The 19,632-nt window shown below is 41.9% G+C and overlaps 1 protein-coding gene across 1 annotated transcript in view; it reads right to left on the bottom strand.

Annotated features, from left to right (window-relative positions):
- The window catches only part of PREX2 (phosphatidylinositol-3,4,5-trisphosphate dependent Rac exchange factor 2), a 293,528-nt gene extending 274,153 nt beyond the window's left edge, over positions 1-19,375 (bottom strand). Inside the window, 2 exon segments of the mRNA NM_001192526.2 lie at positions 19,174-19,303; positions 19,305-19,375. Of these exon segments, the coding sequence (NP_001179455.1) occupies positions 19,174-19,303; positions 19,305-19,315 (141 nt within the window). The 5' untranslated portion in view covers positions 19,316-19,375.
- Between the last annotated feature and the right edge of the window lie 257 nt (positions 19,376-19,632).

The following is a 19,632-nucleotide window of genomic DNA, read 5'->3' as shown; positions in this document are numbered from 1 at the left end:
CCTTCAAGCTACGAAATTCAGTGAACTGACGAATGAAGGCGGCTTCAAAAATATCATTTCTAGAAAGAACGCTGAAGAAAACTTCAGGGCCAGGTTCTGAGCTCCGGTCTCTCTTGACAACAAGATAAAAAACGAGGCTCCAGGACGCTGCGGAGAAAGGGAATAATTTCCACAGTCCTGAAGTGACCTTCCCCTCCCCCAGCCTCTGGCAGTGGGTCCCAATGACACTTCACAGGCCAGTACAGGGCTGCATCCAGCTGTCCACACTCCTCCAGGGAGCCACTTCTTAAAGCCGTCAGGGAGACGTCGCCATGGGAACAAGAAGGGGCGGGGAGACGACACCATTGGAACAAGGAGGGGCGAGACTTGTAAGGTGCACTCCTTACCTTCCTCCTCCCTCACAGGAAAAGACCGACCTTAAATCTGTAAAATGGATAGAAAGGATCTGCGACCTTCCCTTGTAACTCATCTGAGGTTATCAACGGTAAAGGGTTGGAAAACTAACTTTAGATCCTGCTGGGGGTTCAAGATCTCCATCCTCCAACCCCTTGCCCATGACTCAGTCCACCCAGGGCTAAAGGACACTTTCCTTTCTGGCCAAAGCTTCTTGGCCAGTGGAGCCCGGCACACACCACTGGGTTCCCACTGACACTGAATTCTAACCTTAGCTACCTGTGTATGCGCAGTCACTCAGTCACGTCCGGCCCTTTGCAACTCATGGACTGTAGCCCACCAGGCTCCTGGATCCATGGAATTTTCCAGGCAAGAATACTGGAGTGGGTCGCCATTTCCTTCTCCAGGGCATCTTCTGGATCCAGGGGTCGAATGGAGTCTCCTGTCTCTCCTGCATTGGCGGAAGGATTCTTTACCACTGAACTGGCTGAGAAGCCCAGCATTGGCTGAAGTTCTCACCAGATGCCACGCTGCCAGGACCTGAAATCCTACTAGCAATACTCCACAAAACCAGCTCTTGGTGGCATGAAGGGAGCAGATTTGGGTTTGCAACTCCAAAAAACAAATGCTTGTTAAAGTTAGATTATTGAACAATGACAGCTAAAGAACTGACTACTTAAAGCCTTATGTCTGAGTCACCACTCTTTCAGGAATCTGTTAACTTTATTAGCAATGTATCAGTTCAGTTCAGTTCAGTCCCTTAGTCATGTCCGACTCTGCAACCCCATGGACTGCAGCACGCCAGGCCTCCCTGTCCATCACCAACTCCCAGAGTTTACTCAAACTCATGTCCATTGAGTCAGCGATGCCATCCAACCATCTCATCCTCTGTCGTCCCCTTCTCCTCTCGCCTTCAATCTTTCCCAGCATCAGGGGCTTTTCAAATGAGTCAGCTCTTTGCATCAGGTGGCCAAAGTATCGGAGTTTCAGCTTCAGCATCAGTCCTTCCAATGAACATTCAGGGCTGATTTCCTTTAGGATGGACTGGTTGGATCTCCTTGCAGTCCTAGGGACTCTCAAGAGTCTTCTCCAACACCACAGTTCAAAAGCATCAATTCTTTGGCGCTCAGCTTTCTTTATAGTCCAACTTTCAAATACATACATGGCTACTGGAAAAACCATAGCCTTGACTAGACAGACTTTTGTTGGCAAATGTATAACTGGGTTGAATTTCACCACTAAATTATAATTATACTGAGGAGTTAAACTAGGGATCTGATTAACACTCTGCTCTTGGATATTGTCTATCAGAGTTAACAGTAAAAAAATAAAAGTTATTTTGAAGTATTTTTAGGGAATTACAGAAAGAAATAGGACAGAAAGGAGTGGATTCCTGCATTTTCATCTTCTATAAAATATCAAAACACACACAGATTTTGATTCCCCATCTGCTTCTTTCACTCTCCTTGCCATTTGGAGCAGCTAATACACACTTTACTCATTTCTCTTGTAGCTCCTGTGTAGAGTGTCTCGTGAAACCAGAAATTTTTCATTCTTGTCAGTGATATATCCCCTGAGCCCAGAACAGTGCCTCGCACACAGTAGGTGTGCAATAAACAGGCCCTAGAATATTAACACTCAAAACATCTAGACTATTTTTTTAAATTTTTACTGGAGTATAATTGCTTTACAATGTTGTATTAGTTTCTTCTGTATAGTAAAGCGAATTAGCTATCTGTATACATATATCCCTCTTTCTCATATTACAATTATTGGAGAGGATAAATCATAAGACTTATCATATTAGAGGTATTATTTAAATTGGCCTGACATATAACTATACTACATTGATAATTAATGTAGTATAAACATTATAGAGATTAAACAAATTGGTTTTAGAAACGAATAAAAAATCACCAATCCCATTCTTTTTTAGAACATTCTGAATGTCATTATTTTTACTGAAGTAAAAATAATGTTATGACATTATGTAAGTCACAGGTGTACAATAGAGTGATTCACAATTTTTAAAGGTTATATTTCATATTATAAAATATTAGCTATGTTCTCCTATGTTATACAATATATCCTTGTAGCTTATATTTACCAAATAGTTGGTACCTCTTAATCCCCTATCCCTATACTGCCCCTGCTCCCTTCCCTCTCCCCACTGGTAACCAAAAATTTGTTCTATCTGTGAGTATGCTTCTTTTTTGTTACTTTCACTAGTTTGTGGTATTTTTAGATTCCACATATAACGATATAATACCGTCTTTCTCTGACTTACTTCACTTAGCATAACGCCCTCCAAGTCCATCCATGTTGCTGCAAACAGTAAAATTTAATTATTTTTTATGACTGAGTAACAGTCCATTGTGTGTGTGTGTGTGTGTGTGTGTCTGTGTGTTGGCAATTATAAGTAACGCTGCTATGAACACTGGAGTGTATGTACTTTTTCAAATTAGTGTGTTTTTATTTTTTTTCAGATACATACCAGGAGTGGAATTTCTGGATCATGTAGTAGTTCCATTTTCAGGTTTCTGAGAAACTTCCATACTGTTTTATATTGGTTTTTGTGTGTGTCATTTTTTAATAGATTATTTTAGCTCTGCCTTTTTCTAAAAATTACTGTGAATTTCACTTAACAGATATAAAATAGTAAAGAAAAAAATCTATAATATCACTGAGTTGGAACTTTGAATTCTGGCAGGCTAGAAAATAATGTTTAGAGAGGATATATAATACAGTAATAGTAAAGCTATATTTTTTCTTTAAATCTAGTTAGCGGACTTTTTCTTTTCAAAAATTGATTCAAATATTCTGGCTGACTATCTAGATCTCTTATAACATTTGCTTATATTTTCCTAATGCCATGAAAGTTGAATCTTACCTAAATCCTCAACTATAAAAATGTGTATGTTTAAAATGAACAATTCATTCAAGTATCAACTAAACTCTCAAATTTCTGACAGTCCAACTGATCATATTCCTTGTAACTAGGTCAACACTAAGTAAAACTGAAAAAAAAAAGAAATCTCAGAAAACATTTGCTATTCTCAAAAAATTTCACCATACAGAGAAGGCACAATTTATACATGAGGATTATTATCTCACTGAAAAATATACAGGAGAAATGTCAACTTCTCATACTTCAGCTGAAAACTATACTCATTCATCCATAGCATGATTCCCTTTTGGACTCGAAGATTATTCAGTTATATGATTGTACTAACTGCCTCTTGAGAAACCTATATGCAGGTCAGGAAGCAACAATTAGAACTGGACATGGAACAACAGACTGGTTCCAAATAGGAAAAGGAGTACGTCAAGGCTGTATATTGTCACCCTGCTTATTTAACTTACGTGCAAAGCACATCATGAGAAATGCTGGGCTGGAAGAAGAACAAGCTGGAATCAAGATTGCCAGGAGAAATATCAGTAATCTCAGATATGCAGATGACACCACCCTTATGGCAGAAAGTTAAGAGGAACTAAAAAGCCTCTTGATTAAAGTAAAAGAGGAGAGTGAAAAAGTTGGCTTAAAGCTCAGCATTCAGAAAACGAAGATCATGGCATCTGGTCCCATCACTTGGAAACGGTGTCAGACTTTACTTTTGGGGGCTTCAAAATCACTGCAGGTGGTGATTGCAGCCATGAAATTAAAAGACACTTACTCCTTAGAAGGAAAGTTATGACCAACCTAGATAGCATATTCAAAAGCAGAGACATTACTTTGCCAACAAAGGTCCATCTAGTCAAGGCCTATGGTTCCTCCAGTGGTCACGTATGGATGTGAGAGTTGGACTGTGAAGAAAGCTGAGTGCCTAAGAACTGATGCTTTTGAACTTTGGTGTTGGAGAAGACTCTTGAGAGTCCCTTGGCCTGCAAGGAGATCCAACCAGTCCATTCTGAAGGAGACCAGTCCTGGGTGTTCCTTGGAAGGACTGATGCTAAAGCTGAAACTCCAATACTTTGGCCACCTCATGGGAAGAGTTGACTCATTGGAAAAGACTCTGATGCTGGGAGGGATTGGGGGCAGGAGGAGAAGGGGACGACAGAGGATGAGATGGCTGGATGGCATCACCAACTCAATGGACATGAGTTTGGGTAAACTCCAGGAGTTGGTGATGGACAGGGAGGCCTTGAGTGCTGCGATTCATGGGGTCGCAAAGAGTTGGACACGACTGAGCGACTGAACTGAACTGGACTGTCCTTGGTAGAAAATGCCCATAACTAAATAATTTCATTTATCAAACTTCATGCTTTGACTACCTGAAGGCCAGTTACCCTCCTCATCTGAAGTAGACTTGGCAAATAAAACAATCCAGGAATGATGATCATTTTAATTATGGATTCACTTCATTTGTATTTAAATCACAATAATGTGTTCTACCAACGTGATCTATACAATATCCATTGAATGCAAAGCAGTATATATACATTTTTGAGACTAGAAGGGATGTGTGTAAAATTAACACTTGCCTCAAACATTTCATGATTTAATCATATATAGAATAAATATGAGCTATATATAACATTGGAGGAGGCAATGGCACCCAACTCCAGTACTCTTGCCTAGAAAATCCCATGGACGGAGGAGCCTGGTAGGCTGCAATCCATGGGGTCGCGAAGAGTCAGACACGACTGAGTGACTTCACTTTCACTTTTCACTTTCATGCATTGGAGAAGGAATTGGCAACCCACTCCAGTGTTCTTGCCTGGAGAATCCCAGGGACGGGGGAGCCTGGTGGGCTGCCATCTCTGGGGTCGCACAGAGTCAGACACGACTGAAGCGACTTAGCAGCAGCAGCAGCAGCATACATAACATTATATATAACAGCTTTAAATCTGCTATGAAGTGCTAAGTAAACAAGCACAAAGAGATCCAAACTGACCCAGAAGGAATTAAATTAACCTGAAACTAGTCTTAGTGATGATAAACATTACCAATGGGAGAACTAGAGGTGTCTATTTTTTAAAGGTTCACTTGCATTTCCTCATTTCTGTAAGGGAAACTCCTAACTTCTGGATAATCTCTGGCTCCTGAGTGCTTGCCTGGCTCTGACCCATCCTGGATTGACTGTGAGCTTCTGTTGCTGGCCTGCTCTTGATACTATTCCGTCCTCTCTTTTAGCCGCTGTGTACTTCCGGAGTCAACAAGTTGTGTGTCCAGCTCCCAACATCTGCCTTGGTTTTCCCAGCCCTGATATATCATACTGTTCCCACCATCTAGAAATCCCCAGGCCAGAGAATCACCAACACAGTGGATCAGATCTACTCAGAATCCCTACTCATCAGGGTGGCCTCAGGCGTGAGTTAACAGGTGCCATGTGTTCAGCTGTGTCCAACTTTTTATAACCCCATGGACTGTGAACTGCCAGGATCCTCTGTCCATGGAATTTCCCAGGCAAGAAAACTGGATTGGGTTGCCATGGCCTCCTCCAGGGGATCTTCCTGAATCAGGGATCGAACCCTTGTCTCTTGTGTCTCTTGCATTGGTAGGCAGATTCTTTACAGCTGTAAGGATACAATCCTTGAAAGGAGCTGTGAGTTGCAAGTTATACAGGAATATACAGTGCCTGACACAAAACAAACACATAATATATGATGATTTCCAGAGTATTCTGGGACTTTCTTTGGGGGGAAGGGGAACCAGAAAAAATTTTAACTTACACGAAATATCCAAATCTCCCAACTCTTCCTGCAGTCGAAGCCAACTACAGGGGTGTTGGGGGGAGGACCTAGTGGAACACTTACAAACACTTGTGAAGGGATAGATAAATGAAACATGAAATGGACTTCTATGTGGACAAGAATGTATCATTTTAGGGAAATGATTCAAGTGGTATTTTAGTATAATAAGTTCTTACAGTAAAGGAATCCAAGAATTAATATAAATGATTTCTGAGGGACAAGCCTAAATTATTAATATCACTGGGTCCCAAAAGGTGTCAGATATTACTCTGCCTCTCAATATTAATTCTCTACCTCTTAATTTTAGTGCAGTAATTCCCCTACATAGGAACCAGTTCTGTTCCAAGAGTGTGTTTGTTAAGTCCAATTTGTTGGTTTGTCCAACAAAGTTAGCCTAGGGACCTCTCAGCTATATACTCTCAGCTACATAGTACTGTACTGTAATAGGTTTACAATACTTTTTCACACAAATAATATGTACATAAAAAACAAACACAAAAAATAAAGAAAATCTTTTTCATCTGACAGTACAGTACCTTGAAAAGCACAGTAGTACAGTACCACAGTTGGCATGGACAGGCTGGCACACGTGTTCACATCTTTGAAAGTCTGTAACTTTCAAGTTTCATATGTCGAGGACTTACTGTATAAAACTCCCCACATCTCATCAGTATGCATGGCCGCCCAACTAGATACATTTCCCAGTCTCCCTTGCAGCTGATTCAGCCTTGTCATGAAGTTCTGGCCAAGAGGATGGGAGCAAAAGTGAGGTGTGGAACTTGCCCACCCTCAGTCCCTCTGAGGCTAGAACTTGCAAGGGATCCTAGTAGGCCAACTTCAACCATATGGACAAAAACAAAACCCTCGTGTGTTGGTTCTCCAACATCCTCTGCTCACTGGAACCACTGGAGAAACTATATTAAATACTGGTTCTCCGTCCTACAGACTGATGTAGATGGTCCTAGGGGATGCTGGAGCAGTAAGATAGGACACGAGGTCTCTTAATGACCCGATGACGCTGCTCATTTCCCGGGACACTGTTGGGCAATAGTACTGAAAAATTAAATAACCACAGCGCGCCAAGAGAGGATACAAAAAAGGCATGTTGATTACATACCGCTTTCATAGTCACAAACAATCCTTCTGTGTTGTTTAAACTACTGTTGTTTGGCCTCAGAGAAAGCAGCTGAACAAATATCCTTGTAAATATACATAATAAACACAAAAATTCTGGTCTTCTGGAAAAATAATTATAAGTACAGGTTTAAAAAAAAGGACCGTTCTTTTCAAAAAAAAAAAAGTGTGGTTTTAGCATAGTCTAGGGAAATCATTGGTGAGCTACAGAAGAGTCATTAAAGAAAAGCTAAAAGTGAACTTTAAACATTAAGATTACTCCACTTGACAAGACAAAGGCAAAAAAATAGATTAAAGTTTGCCAATTTGTTAATAATTTGCATAAATTAATATGAATTTCGAAGCAAAATGTGAAATCTCAAAAAAAAAAAATGACTTTAGGACAGAGTTAAATACTAATTTATCTAACAGGCCCATTTTTGATAGGCTTCGGGTTGTTGCTGCTGCTGCTAAGTCGCTGCAGTCATGTCCGACTCTGCAACCCCATAGACAGCAGCCCACCAGGCTCTGCCGTCCCTGGGATTCTCCAGGCAAGAACACTGGAGTGGGTTGCCATTTCCTTCTCCATTGCGTGAAAGTGAAAAGTGAAGTCACTCAGTCTCGACCGACTGGTGGCGACCCCATGGACTGTAGCCCACCAGGCTCCTCCATCCATGGGATTTTCTAGGCAAGAGTACTGGAGTGGCTTGCCATTGCCTTCTCCAAGGCTACAGGTTAGACTTCTTTAATAAAGAAATGGACTCATCTTTATTTGTTCCTCTGTCATCCTCAACATATGACTTCTAGTTCATGGTCAAAAATGGCTGTCCCATCATCTACTATCACAACCTCATACCAGCCAGGGAGAAGGGGAAGTCTCTGCCAGGGATCTCATTATTAACAGAGACACGAAAAATTGAGAAAAAAGTATATCTAGAATATTCCAGAAAATGTGGAGATGTAAAATCTATAAATAAAATATATTTCTATATATATTACAATTATATAAAGTCAAATGTGGCATGGATATACACTGTAAAAAATGGAATTCCCCTTAACTCTCCTAATTTCACCTCTGGGAAAATAGTGAGTTATTACATTTAGGTAAAATAATGTCTTTTCACAGCTCATCCTCTAGTACTACTGACAGGAATAAAACTTTGGAATAGGAGATGCCATTTTTGGAATCCTGTTTCTTTCTTTGGGGCAATAGTCTCAAATAAGAAAAAACTATAATCCAAGGGAGCAAGAAACCAAGGCCAAGTTGAGACATTACAAGGCATCAAAGGCAAACAGCGCTTCTTGCACAACCGCTGAAAATGTGTCACCGTCTATAAAGCTTCTCTTCCTGGCAAGAAGACAACTTAAATAGATCATTAAAATCACAAAAGTGGCAAAGCAAAGTCAAACAGAGATATCAACCCTTATTTGACTTTCTCAGAGAAATGAAGCTTTGAAGTGAATTAAAATGCTTACCCATTCATATTCTACACTGCTAGATTTTTGCTATAAACCCAGAAAATAGTTTCATATCAGTATTCTAAATTTAACCAGCTGGGGTCATTTCTTAAGTATTATACCATTTAACCTTTTCAAATGAAGGGCCTGTCTTTTCATGGAAAATATGTATTTAGAACATAATGTCCTTGGCTTAGATATTCTCCAATGAAACAGGTCTTTTTTTGTACACTATACTTAGCAATATGGCAAAGCTAGAATTTAAAAAAAAATTATTCAAAGATTCAAAGTCTGAAATCATTCACAGTAACTAAAAGTATTTAAGTATCAGAACCTCAACTTAAGGTATCAATTGTATTAAAAATTGCAATCAATGAACTCATGGATCAAATGCAATAGTTCATGAGAATGGGGAAAAATTAGAAAACAAAGTTTTTATTAGATGTGTCAAGATTTGAATGATTATACTCAAAACTACTGGTAAAGTGACCCAACCACACTTTCAAGAAAAGAAACATTTACTAAGTTGAGAATAATAAAAATGCATCTATTATGAAAAATAAATATTATAAGACTTTAAATACCTAATAAAAAACAAAAACAATTATCTTTAGGTCAAATCAATTATACCTAACACTCAAGCATAACAATTTAATTTGGTATTAAATTATATTTTAAAATATAATGCCAGGTATAGAGTAAAAAGGGCTTCCCAGGTGGCACTAGTGGTAAAGAATCCACCTACCAATGCAGACGACTTAGGAGACTTGGGTTCAATCCCTGGGTGGGGAAGATCCCCTGGAGTAGGAAATGGCAACCCACTCCAGTATTCTTGCCTGGAGAATCCCAGGGACAGAGAAGCCTGGCAGGCTATAGTCCATGGGGTCGCAAAGAGTTGGACATGACTGAAGAGACTTAGCATGCACAAATGCAGAGTTAAAAAAAAAAACACTCAAAAGACAAGTACTGGGGAAAAATGTAATCTGACAAAAATGTTGTCAGGTAAACCAGCGTTTCTTATTTAAAAGTGTGAGCAATGACTGCAATGTGCATTAAATGTAATGCATAAACTGTACATCGTTTATATCATGATTTTTAAAAATGACTATGTCATTATTTTCAAGATTTGAACCTAATCATAATAGATATAATAATAAATTAATGCAAGCTACTTCCCTCTTCTGACTTCTAACTTTGTATGTTGCATTTTAAAAAGTCACACTTCACCTACAGAAGTTGATTTAAATTTTAGGCCAGCCCTGTGAGACAGTATTGACTATGTTTTCCAGATATGCAAGGAGGCATAAAGAGGCTATGTAAGTTGCCAACATCACACTGTTTGTACATTTCAGTACCAAGACTTTAACCAAGGTTACTGGGCCTCTAAACCCATGGTCTGCACCATGCACTTCACCCCACTGTCCCCATGCAGGAGGCAGAGCTGCTGGCAAGTGGTCACAGAGAGATGCAAAGGGTGTGTCCCAGCAGTTCCGGAATTTTAAAACATGCAAGAGTTTTAAAAAAGTTTAGACTCTATCATGACGTTTTGCTGTGGGTATGTTCCATGGCAGGATGGCTCGGAAAATTTTGCCAAGTGCCTTCCTTGCCTCCCAGCTCCTTGGTGGCTCTTGATTTACCAAGTGATGCATTTGACTTCCATGATGCTCTGCTGAAGCTGCTTCAGTTCCCTTTTTTTATCTATCATCTCCATCTCCTCAGCTATACTCATCTCCCTCAAACATCCCTAGACATACCTTAATGTTTATAACCTGTTTCTCTCTTTGCATTTACTACCAGCCTCTTGAATAGCTTTTCCATCCATCTTCATCTCCTCGGCTTCCACTCAGATCACGTCTTCCAGCTCCTTCTTAGGCTTCTGCTCATGCATGTTCCTGAAGCCAAAACTTCAGTGCCGTTTTAACTGCCAAATCCAGTTGTCTCTTCAGTCTTCACACAACCTACTTCTGAAAAGCTCTGAGAGTTGAAAGGAACTTTTCTTCTGGGAGCTAGATCTTTCCTTGGCTTTCAAGAGATCACTTGACCCCAGTTCTTTGTTTCAACCCTTGACAACTCAGTCCAAGACACCAGTGCACTCTACATCCTATTCTTGGTTAGGATGTTTTCTTCCTTGAATTGCTTCCCCTTTGTCATCACATCTACCCTGATGGCTCCAACATACATGAGTAGTTACTTTCTCCATGTCTTCCACATTCTAATCTTCAAAAATCATAGCAGACTTTGAACTCAGCAAGTTGAAAACCAAATTCACTTTTCTCCTCCTCCCCACGCCATTCTGCCTCTTGCACTTCATTTCGAGTTAATGACCCTCCCCATCCTGTCTTCAAACTAGAAACCATTCTAATATTCTCCATTCTACTTAAGCTTCCACTTCTGAGTGAACATAAATGCTAATGGTTCTACCCAAGAAATGTCTCATGGTTGTTGGGTGTTTTGATGTTTTGTGGGTTGACTTTTTTTTTTTAAGAGTTTTGTTTGGGTTTAGTTTTTTTTATCTTCATCATTGTTTCTACCTTAGATCAGACATTCCTCAGTTCTTACCTGGACCAGTGAAATGTTTGAAACTCCTAACAGGTAACCAGATTTCAATCTTCGTTCCTCAACTCTGTTGATAGAATTCTCTTGCTAAGAAACAAAACTAATCTCAATTAAGCCTACTCATATCAACGTTATCAAATTATAATACAGCACAGTCATGCAGATGAAGCCTTAAGACTAAAGACACATTCCTCTCCACATCCCCCTAGACAGCAAGTCAGTTCTGGTCACATGATTAACACTCCAAATATCAGAACTATGCAAAAGCCCCATTTAATTCATGGTATGTTTCCTACTGTAATTACCGTAAATAGTCAGGACAGCTTAAAAGCTATTTCCTGATGTCATTCTCGAGAATACACCTTCAGTCTAACGACTCGCAAAAAAGAACTCAGTCAAGCCAGCCTGGGAGTAGGGTCCAGTCAGGATGATCAACAGGAGCTGTCTTAAGGTTTAGGATGAAAATAGGGCAGGGTCTGCAGACCTGGAGAGCAAGATCACTTTGGTAGGAGCAGAAATCTGTGTTACACAAGCTAGACTATATTTATGTTTTGTGTCGTTTCCGGGATTACTGGTCTGTGCACTCCCTCAGTAAACAGTAACAACTTTTGGAAGTTTATAAACTGTCCCAGATTAAGAGGAGCAAGGAAACACCTTCTCTGCATTCTTGTGTGAACAGACAAAGAAACAGTGTGTTAGTCGCTCAGTCATGTCAGACTCTTTACGACCCCATGGACGATAGCCTGCCAGGCTCCTCTGTCCATGGGATTCTCCAGGCAAAAATACTAGAGTTGGTTGCCATTTCCTTCTCTTGGAGATCCTCCCTACCCAGGGGTCGACCCCAGGTCTCCTGGATTGCAGGCAGATTCTTTACCATCTGAGCCACGAGGGGAGCCAGAGAGCCAGGGAGGTGGCAGAAATAAAGAACAAGAGGAAGGGGTCCCAAGGCCAAATTCAAAGACATAGATTCAGGGAATCTTGGCCTGGAAACTTCTTCCCACAAGCGACCCCTTCCCAGTGCCAACCTTGGAGGCCCTGGACTTATTATTAATAAGGGGGCAAGTCCCACACAATGACTTCTCACTGTCTTTAACTGAAGTCATAATTCTTAAGAATGGAACCCTTCTCAAACTGGTCTGAACATATCTCATCTCTTCCCAATACTCAAAAAGCACACAGGACTGTTTATCCCCATTAATTAAGAATCTTTTAGCACTGGAGCATGCCAAGCCATGCCAGCACCACCTGCTGCCTGCCATACCATGGTCACCCTCAATGTGTTTTACTATTTCAGGAGGGATAAATTTCTTCCAAGTCTGGCACGTTCCTCCTCATCCTTCAGGAGCCAGCTCTATTATCACCTCTTACCCACCCTTCCCCTGACCCCAGACTGAGGGAGTCCCTTGTGCCTACCTGCCACTTGGCTTATTACTCTATCACTTAAGCTCCCAGATGGCACTGTGATTATTTGAATACTGAGGGTTCAGCCTGCAATGTATAATGCTGAGGGGCACACAGGTCCATGCAAAACATGTATTGAATCAATTTATCTTTACCTCAAAATGCTGCATCATGACTGAAACCCAATTCAAACCATTTTGTTTGCTTTTGCTTCATCTGTCTATTTGTTTTCTTGAGTACTTGCTGTTTACAAAGCACCATGATGAGCTCAAGTAAAGCATACTGAGGAAGTAAAGGTGCCATCTCTACTCTCTCAGAGTTTACCACCCAGATGAGGTGTTTTTCTAATTGCTTTAGCAAAAGCACAAATCAGAGGACAGTGGGGCTACATGAGGAGGTCCCAGGGTAGAGAGCCTGGAGCCACACAATTCAACTCTCTGGATCCTCTTCAAGGGCTCCTGAAGCCAAACCCCAGAAGCCTGGAGCTCTCAGGAGCACCATGTCAAAGAGCTAAGGGCTTTCCAGGTGGTGCAGTGGTAAAGAATCTGCCTGCCAATGCAGGAGATGCAAAAGATGCAGATTCGATCCTGGTTTGGAAAGATCCCCTGGAGTAGGAAATGACAACCCACTCCTGTATTCTTGCCTGGAAAATTCCATGGACAGAGGAGCCTGGCAGGCTACAGTCTATGGGGTTTCAAAGAGTAGGACACAACTGAGCACAAGAGATTCACATATAATAAGCCAAATCAGATAAGAAATACACAGTTGCTCAGTATAAACTGTAAAGCACCATACTAACTCTGACTGTTGTTACATAGACTGCAACCTGTCACTGTCTTAAAGTCAAGATTACCATGGGAAGGACCAAACTGACCAAAGGGAAACACAGAGAAAGAGGAAGCAGAGACTCAGAGACACAGAAAAAGGGCAGAGGAGAATATAACAGACACACAGATCAGACACTCACCTTGACCAAAATCTGTGGCTCTATATAGCAATGAGAGATAGGACTCAGATTCTGGGGTATCTGAGGGCAAAGCCTAGACAGGTAACAAATTTCAGAATCTTTTGTTTATGAAAAGATATACAGCTGAACTCAAAGTCTGTGTCTTAATGTTCCAACAATGGGGAATAACTGTGCTTTCTGATTAGCCAGGTACAATCCCAGTGTACACCTGCTTCCCTGCATAATTATTACTAGCAGGCCCCTGCATCCTTGGAAGTGTCCCAGTTTAAATGAAAACTATATGATCACCCTGCCTCAACGCCACCTGCCACAGTGAAACGTGTCGACACAATTTTCCAGGCCCAGTGCAAAATTCAAACGTGAGGCCTTTCATTCAAAAGGAAAGAAAAAAAAGTGCTATTAAGGGTACTGAAGGGTTTCCCTGGTGGCTCAGTGGTAAAGAATCCACCTACTAATGAAGGAGACTGGGGTTCATGCCTGGCCTGGGGAGATCCCACATGCCCTGGAGCAACTAAGCCCCTGGGCCACAACTACGGAGCCTGTGCTCAAGAGCCCAGAAGTCGCAACTACTGAAGCCTCCATGCCCTAGAGCCCATGCTCTGCAACAAGAGAGGCCACCGCAGTGAGAAGCCCTCACACCACAACTGGAGAGTAGCTTCCACTCTCTGAAACTAGAGGAAAGCCCAAGCAGCAATGAACACCCATAAATAAATAAAGAAAACTTTGTTTAAAAAGTTTTATTGAAGTCTGAAGCTGTATTTTTTCTTTCGTGTATCTGTTCTGTTCACATCCCATCGTCCCACTGGACTTCACATGCAAAGCACAACTTCCTAGATAAAATTAGTAAGAATTTCAATCATTGATGGCACAGCATCAAACTAAGCTTGAGGTCCTTCAGACTTGGCAGCCCTGTGCGACCGTATAAGACACACCCTTGAAATCGACCCTGGTCTGTCCTTTCTCCAGGAAACCAGTTATAACCTACTATTGTCCAGACTCTGGATATCAAACACTGGATATTAGGTCTATAAAAGCATTTTCTTTTAGAAAAGAAATGTTTTAGAGTATTCCTAATGAAGCCTAGAATTTCATTTCCCAAGCAAAACAAGAACAGAAGTTCAAACAAATTGTCACTCTCTACCATTTTACCTAAGACCTAAAAATAATCAATTCCAATAATATAATCTATCCAAGGACCCAAATGAAAATTTAGACTACAATGGATTTAAATAACAATGCTACAATGTCCTTAATACCTTGATACCTGATTTAAATAGTTGCACTTTTAAATGCAGAAGCTACATTTTTTCTTAAAGCTTCTTCTTACATAACACATATGTGCCTGAGTGAAACTTAACTTCCACTATCTATACAGACCAAATGGAAAAAAAATTAGGAATTTAAGGATGATTGAGGAGATGTTCAAGCTGGGTTTAGAAAAGGCAGAGGAACAAGAGATAAAATTGCCAACATCCGCTGGATCATAGAAAAAGCAAGAGAGTTCCAGAAAAACATCTATTTCTGCTTTGACTATGCCAAAGCCTTTGACTGTGTGGATCACAATAAACTGTGGAAAATTCTGAAAGAGATGGGAATACCAGACCACCTGACCTGCCTCTTGAGAAACCTGTATGCAGGTCAGGAAGCAACAGTTAGAACTGGACATGGAACAGACTGGTTCCAAATACGAAAAGGAGTACATCAAGGCTGTATATTGTCACCCTGCTTATTTAACTTATATGCAGAGTACATCATGAGAAACACTGGGCTGGAAGAAGCACAAGCTGGAATCAAGATTGCCGGGAAAAATATCAATAACCTCAGATATGCAGATGACACCACCCTTATGGCAGAAAGTAAAGAGGATCTAAAAAGCCTCTTGATGAAAGTGAAAGAGGAGAGTGAAAAAGTTGGCTTAAAGCTCAACATTCAGAAAACGAAGATCATGGCATCTGGTCCCATCACTTCAAGGGAAATAGATGGGGACACAATGGAAACAGCATCAGACTTTACTTTTGGGGGCTCCAAAATCACTGCAGATGTTGATTGCAGCCATGAAATTAAAAGACACTTACTCCTTGGAAGGAAAGTTATGACCAACCTAGATAGCATATTCAAAAGCAGAGACATTACTTTGCCAACAAAGGTCCATCTAGTCAAGGCTATGGTTTTTCCAGTAGTCATGTATGGATATGAGAGCTGGACTGTGAAGAAGGCTGAGTGCCAAAGAATTGATGCTTTTGAATTGTGGTGTTGGAGAAGACTCTTGAGAGTCCCTTGGACTGCAAGGAGATCCAACCAGTCCATTCTAAAGGAGATCAGTCCTGGGTGTTCTTTGGAAGGAATGATGCGAAAGCTGAAACTCCAATACTTTGGCCACCTCATGCAAAGAGTTGACTCACTGGAAAAGACTCTGATGCTGGGAGGGATTGGGGGCAGGAGGAGAAGGGGATGACAGAGGATGAGATGGCTGGATGGCATCACCAACTCGATAGACGTGAGTCAGTGAACTCTGGGAATTGGTGATGGACAGGGAGGCCTGGCGTGCTGCAATTCATGGCGTCGCAAAGAGTCGGACACGACTGAGCGACTGAACTGAACTGAACTGAGGAACTGTCCTTAAAAATGGGGCAGGAGGTTTAGAAGATAAATTCGTGAATTCATCTGTTCATTCGTGCAGTAAGCGTTTATTGAGTACTTATGATGTCACAAGTATTGCACGAAAGTCTAGGGAAACAGAAGTGAGTAAAATGTGGCCCTGTCCCCAAGAAGCTTGCATTCTAGAAGAATGAGACAAATCTAGTCAGATATCTGCCCAAGCTTGCTCTGGCTCCAAGGAACAACTGACTACAGAGAAGAGCGGATACTGAACTGAGAGCACTCTAGCCCGGGAAAGATGGAGGGATGGAGTCATAAAAGTTTTACTGAAGGAGATGAAGAGTCTTGAAAGCCTAGCAGGAAGCCAGCAGGTTGCTAAGGGTTAGGGAGGAGCAGAAGAAGAGGCCTGAAGCAACCCATGGGAAGAGTGCGCCATTCAAATGACAGCAGCAAGCTTCAAGGTCAGAGCCTTGTTCAGTCAAGAAGTGTGTGCCTGGGTGGCTACTGGAGAGAAGGTGCATATAGATCATACAGACTGATAAAACCGGAGGATGAAAAAGGCAATGTTCACGGACTATATGGGTGTGGGAAGAAGTAATGGGGAGAAGGTGGGGGAGGGGGGAGGTGCTCTCTCCTTAAAAGGCCAAAGGTGGGAAATAAGAAGAGAAACCATCTTATTAAAAAAAAGTTTCCCTTCAGGCCATATGATCACTTGATCCAGAGAAATAACACAATTTGCTTGCTCCTTTAAGGCTGTGTAAGTAAAAATATGTTCTCAGGAAAACTAAAAATACATTTTTCGTCTCTGTAATAAAGATCAGAATTACCCTCACCCGTGCTGATGGGCTGAAGTATTGAGAGAAATAAAATACAATGACTAATCTAACAAATATTTAAATTTGAATTGGGAATTCATTATCAAATTTTTGCAACAAATTTACCACTGCACTTATTTAATACTACATCTATTTAAAGAAAAAAAAAAAAAAACTTCTTTTGTTTGTCTGTATTTCTGACCATTCCCTAAGGATGGATTCCTAGAACAGGAATTACCAGGCCAAAGGGTTTGAATATTTTTAAAGCTCTTGGTGTGTATCAATTAGGATAAAATTAAAACTAGATTGGCTAATCAACTGAAAGTAACCATATAAAACAAATGACAAGTAAATGCTGCTACAAATAATATCCCCAAAAGAAAATCTAATGATCTATTATAGGTAGATCTTAAACTTTCAATGTTTATAAAACCAAAAGGAAGTCAGAGTAAACTTTTGTTTAGGCAGACTTTTGGGCCAATTAGTGTTGGTGTGTGTGTGAACATGTACATGAAAATAGCAAATAAAGAAAAGGAAAAATGGAAGAGCTCATAATTTATAAATGAGATAAGAAGAATGAATCATAAAATGATCTACTAACAGTAAAATGCAATCTCTTTTATACCTCCCATAATTTCTTACCTCTCTACATAGAATTATATTATCATTTTAAGTAATCAGATGTTAAGATTAGAGGAAAAACTGATATTTTAAATAAAAATCAACACATTGGTTTTTAAGGTAGGTTAGGTTAGCTATTTTTGTAAACTAGAAGTCTTTTGCTCAATACTATTCCCCTATACCTCCAGAAAGAAGTTCCTAATGCAACTTGAAAAGTTACTCAGATTCTTCGAAAGTCAAAGAACTTGTTTGCCAACAAAGTTTCATGAAAGTCAAATCTGAAGCTATGAAAAATCAAATTTGCTTTAAAAACATTCTTTTTTGACATTGATGCATGGAAGTGTACAACAATCCTACTTACCACCAATTACCAGTATATTTGCAAATACCCACACTTTTCCAAAGAATGCGGCCCCTGGGGGCTCAAGTATATCGATTTTAATTTGAGAAGTGAACCAGAAGCCAGTCAGTGCGTCTCACCCCAAGAACTGAATTTGCACTATCAACGATTATCAGCAGATAGTGTACCTCTCTCAGAACACTGCGCAGGAAGTTTGGCCTTTGCAGACCAAAGAGGAATGGAATAGGGTGGTGGAAAAAGGAGGTTAGAAGATTTGAGGGAGATTTTCGCAAAGGCTAAAGGTCCTCTGTGTCTGAATGATGCTCTCCTGCGCGTCTCGGTGGAGAGGAGCCAACCCTCAAATTCTGTCTCTGCAGCAGCGAACAGAAAAATATTCAGCTTCTGGGTGATGTCTAAAAAGTTTCTTTCACTGAGTTTTGCCCCTCCTGGCTTTAAAATGAATGAAACATTTTCAGAGCACACTTCCAATGAGTCAAGCTAAAACTCCGAAACAAAGTTCCTGCCAGTTTCAAGAAATCCTGAAGTCGCTGGATGGGAGATTTATTACACCGCTTCTCTGGGCTCAGTGCGAACATGGGACCCAAGAGCTGAACCCACGGGGGTGGGGATTTAAACCCTGGGTTGGGGGATGGAGGGAGGAGATAGGAGGACTAGGATGGCGGTGAGCAGTTCCTGTGGCTTTAATATCCCACAGCTGCTGGAGATCACAACCCCGCTGCTCTCTGTGCGCCCTCCCGCCCCGCCCTCCCACCACCATGGATTATTATAACTAAAGAGACTTCACTGCCGTGTAACCTGAAAAATGAACTCAAGTTCCATAAGAATCAAGGATTAAAAACAAACAAAAACGAAATGTACATGAACGCAGCAGCTGGACTTGAATCACCTAGCCAAGACTCTTCAAACAAAACCCAAAATCACCCCAGAGAGGAAGAGAAGGGGGAAAAAAAAAATCACAACGCACTCGAGCAGACCAGGGAAGGGGTAGAGATGAGAGAGGAGAAATGGATCAGCAGAGATTCCCCGAACAATAACCTTCTCCCACGCGAGCTAACTTTTGGCCCTGGCGCGTCTGGAGGCATGCAGCATGGCCCCGCCGGGGGCCCCAGCGTGGACGCGCACACTGGGGCGCCCGCGACGCCCGGACGGGTACCCAGGTGCCTACAGACAATGCCGCCCGCGCGCGCGCCGCTCACCGACACCAGGAACTCCAGCGTGCCCACGTAGTCGCGCTCGGTCTTCTGCAGCTCGCTGAGCACGCACACGCGCAGCCGGAGCTGCTTCTCCAGGTCCCGGGCGCTCTCGGCGCGCCCGTCCCCGCGACCCCTCGTCGCTCATGGTGGGCGCCCGGCCGCGCGCCCGCCGCTGCCCCCGGTCCCGCGCGCCCGCCGGAGAAAGTGGCCGCCTCCACCGGGTCCGCTGTGGGACTGGCGACTTTACGTGCCGCGGAGAGGCGGGGGGCGCGGGGAGAAGGAGGGGGCGCCGGGCGCGGGAGGCCGGGGGAGCTAGACAGAGGCCGCTCCCGGGGGACCCGGGGACATGCGCGCCGCGCCCCGCACGGCTCTGGCCTCACACGGCCCGGGCTGGAGGGAAGGCGGCTCAGGCAGCCCTGGCGGTGACTTGGACATTAATCAAATGCTTTGTATCCTTGTGAC

The sequence above is a fragment of the Bos taurus genome, chromosome 14, assembly GCF_002263795.3.
Source record: "Bos taurus isolate L1 Dominette 01449 registration number 42190680 breed Hereford chromosome 14, ARS-UCD2.0, whole genome shotgun sequence".
NCBI lineage: Eukaryota > Metazoa > Chordata > Mammalia > Artiodactyla > Bovidae > Bos > Bos taurus.
This window is presented reverse-complemented; position numbering and strand designations above follow the sequence as displayed.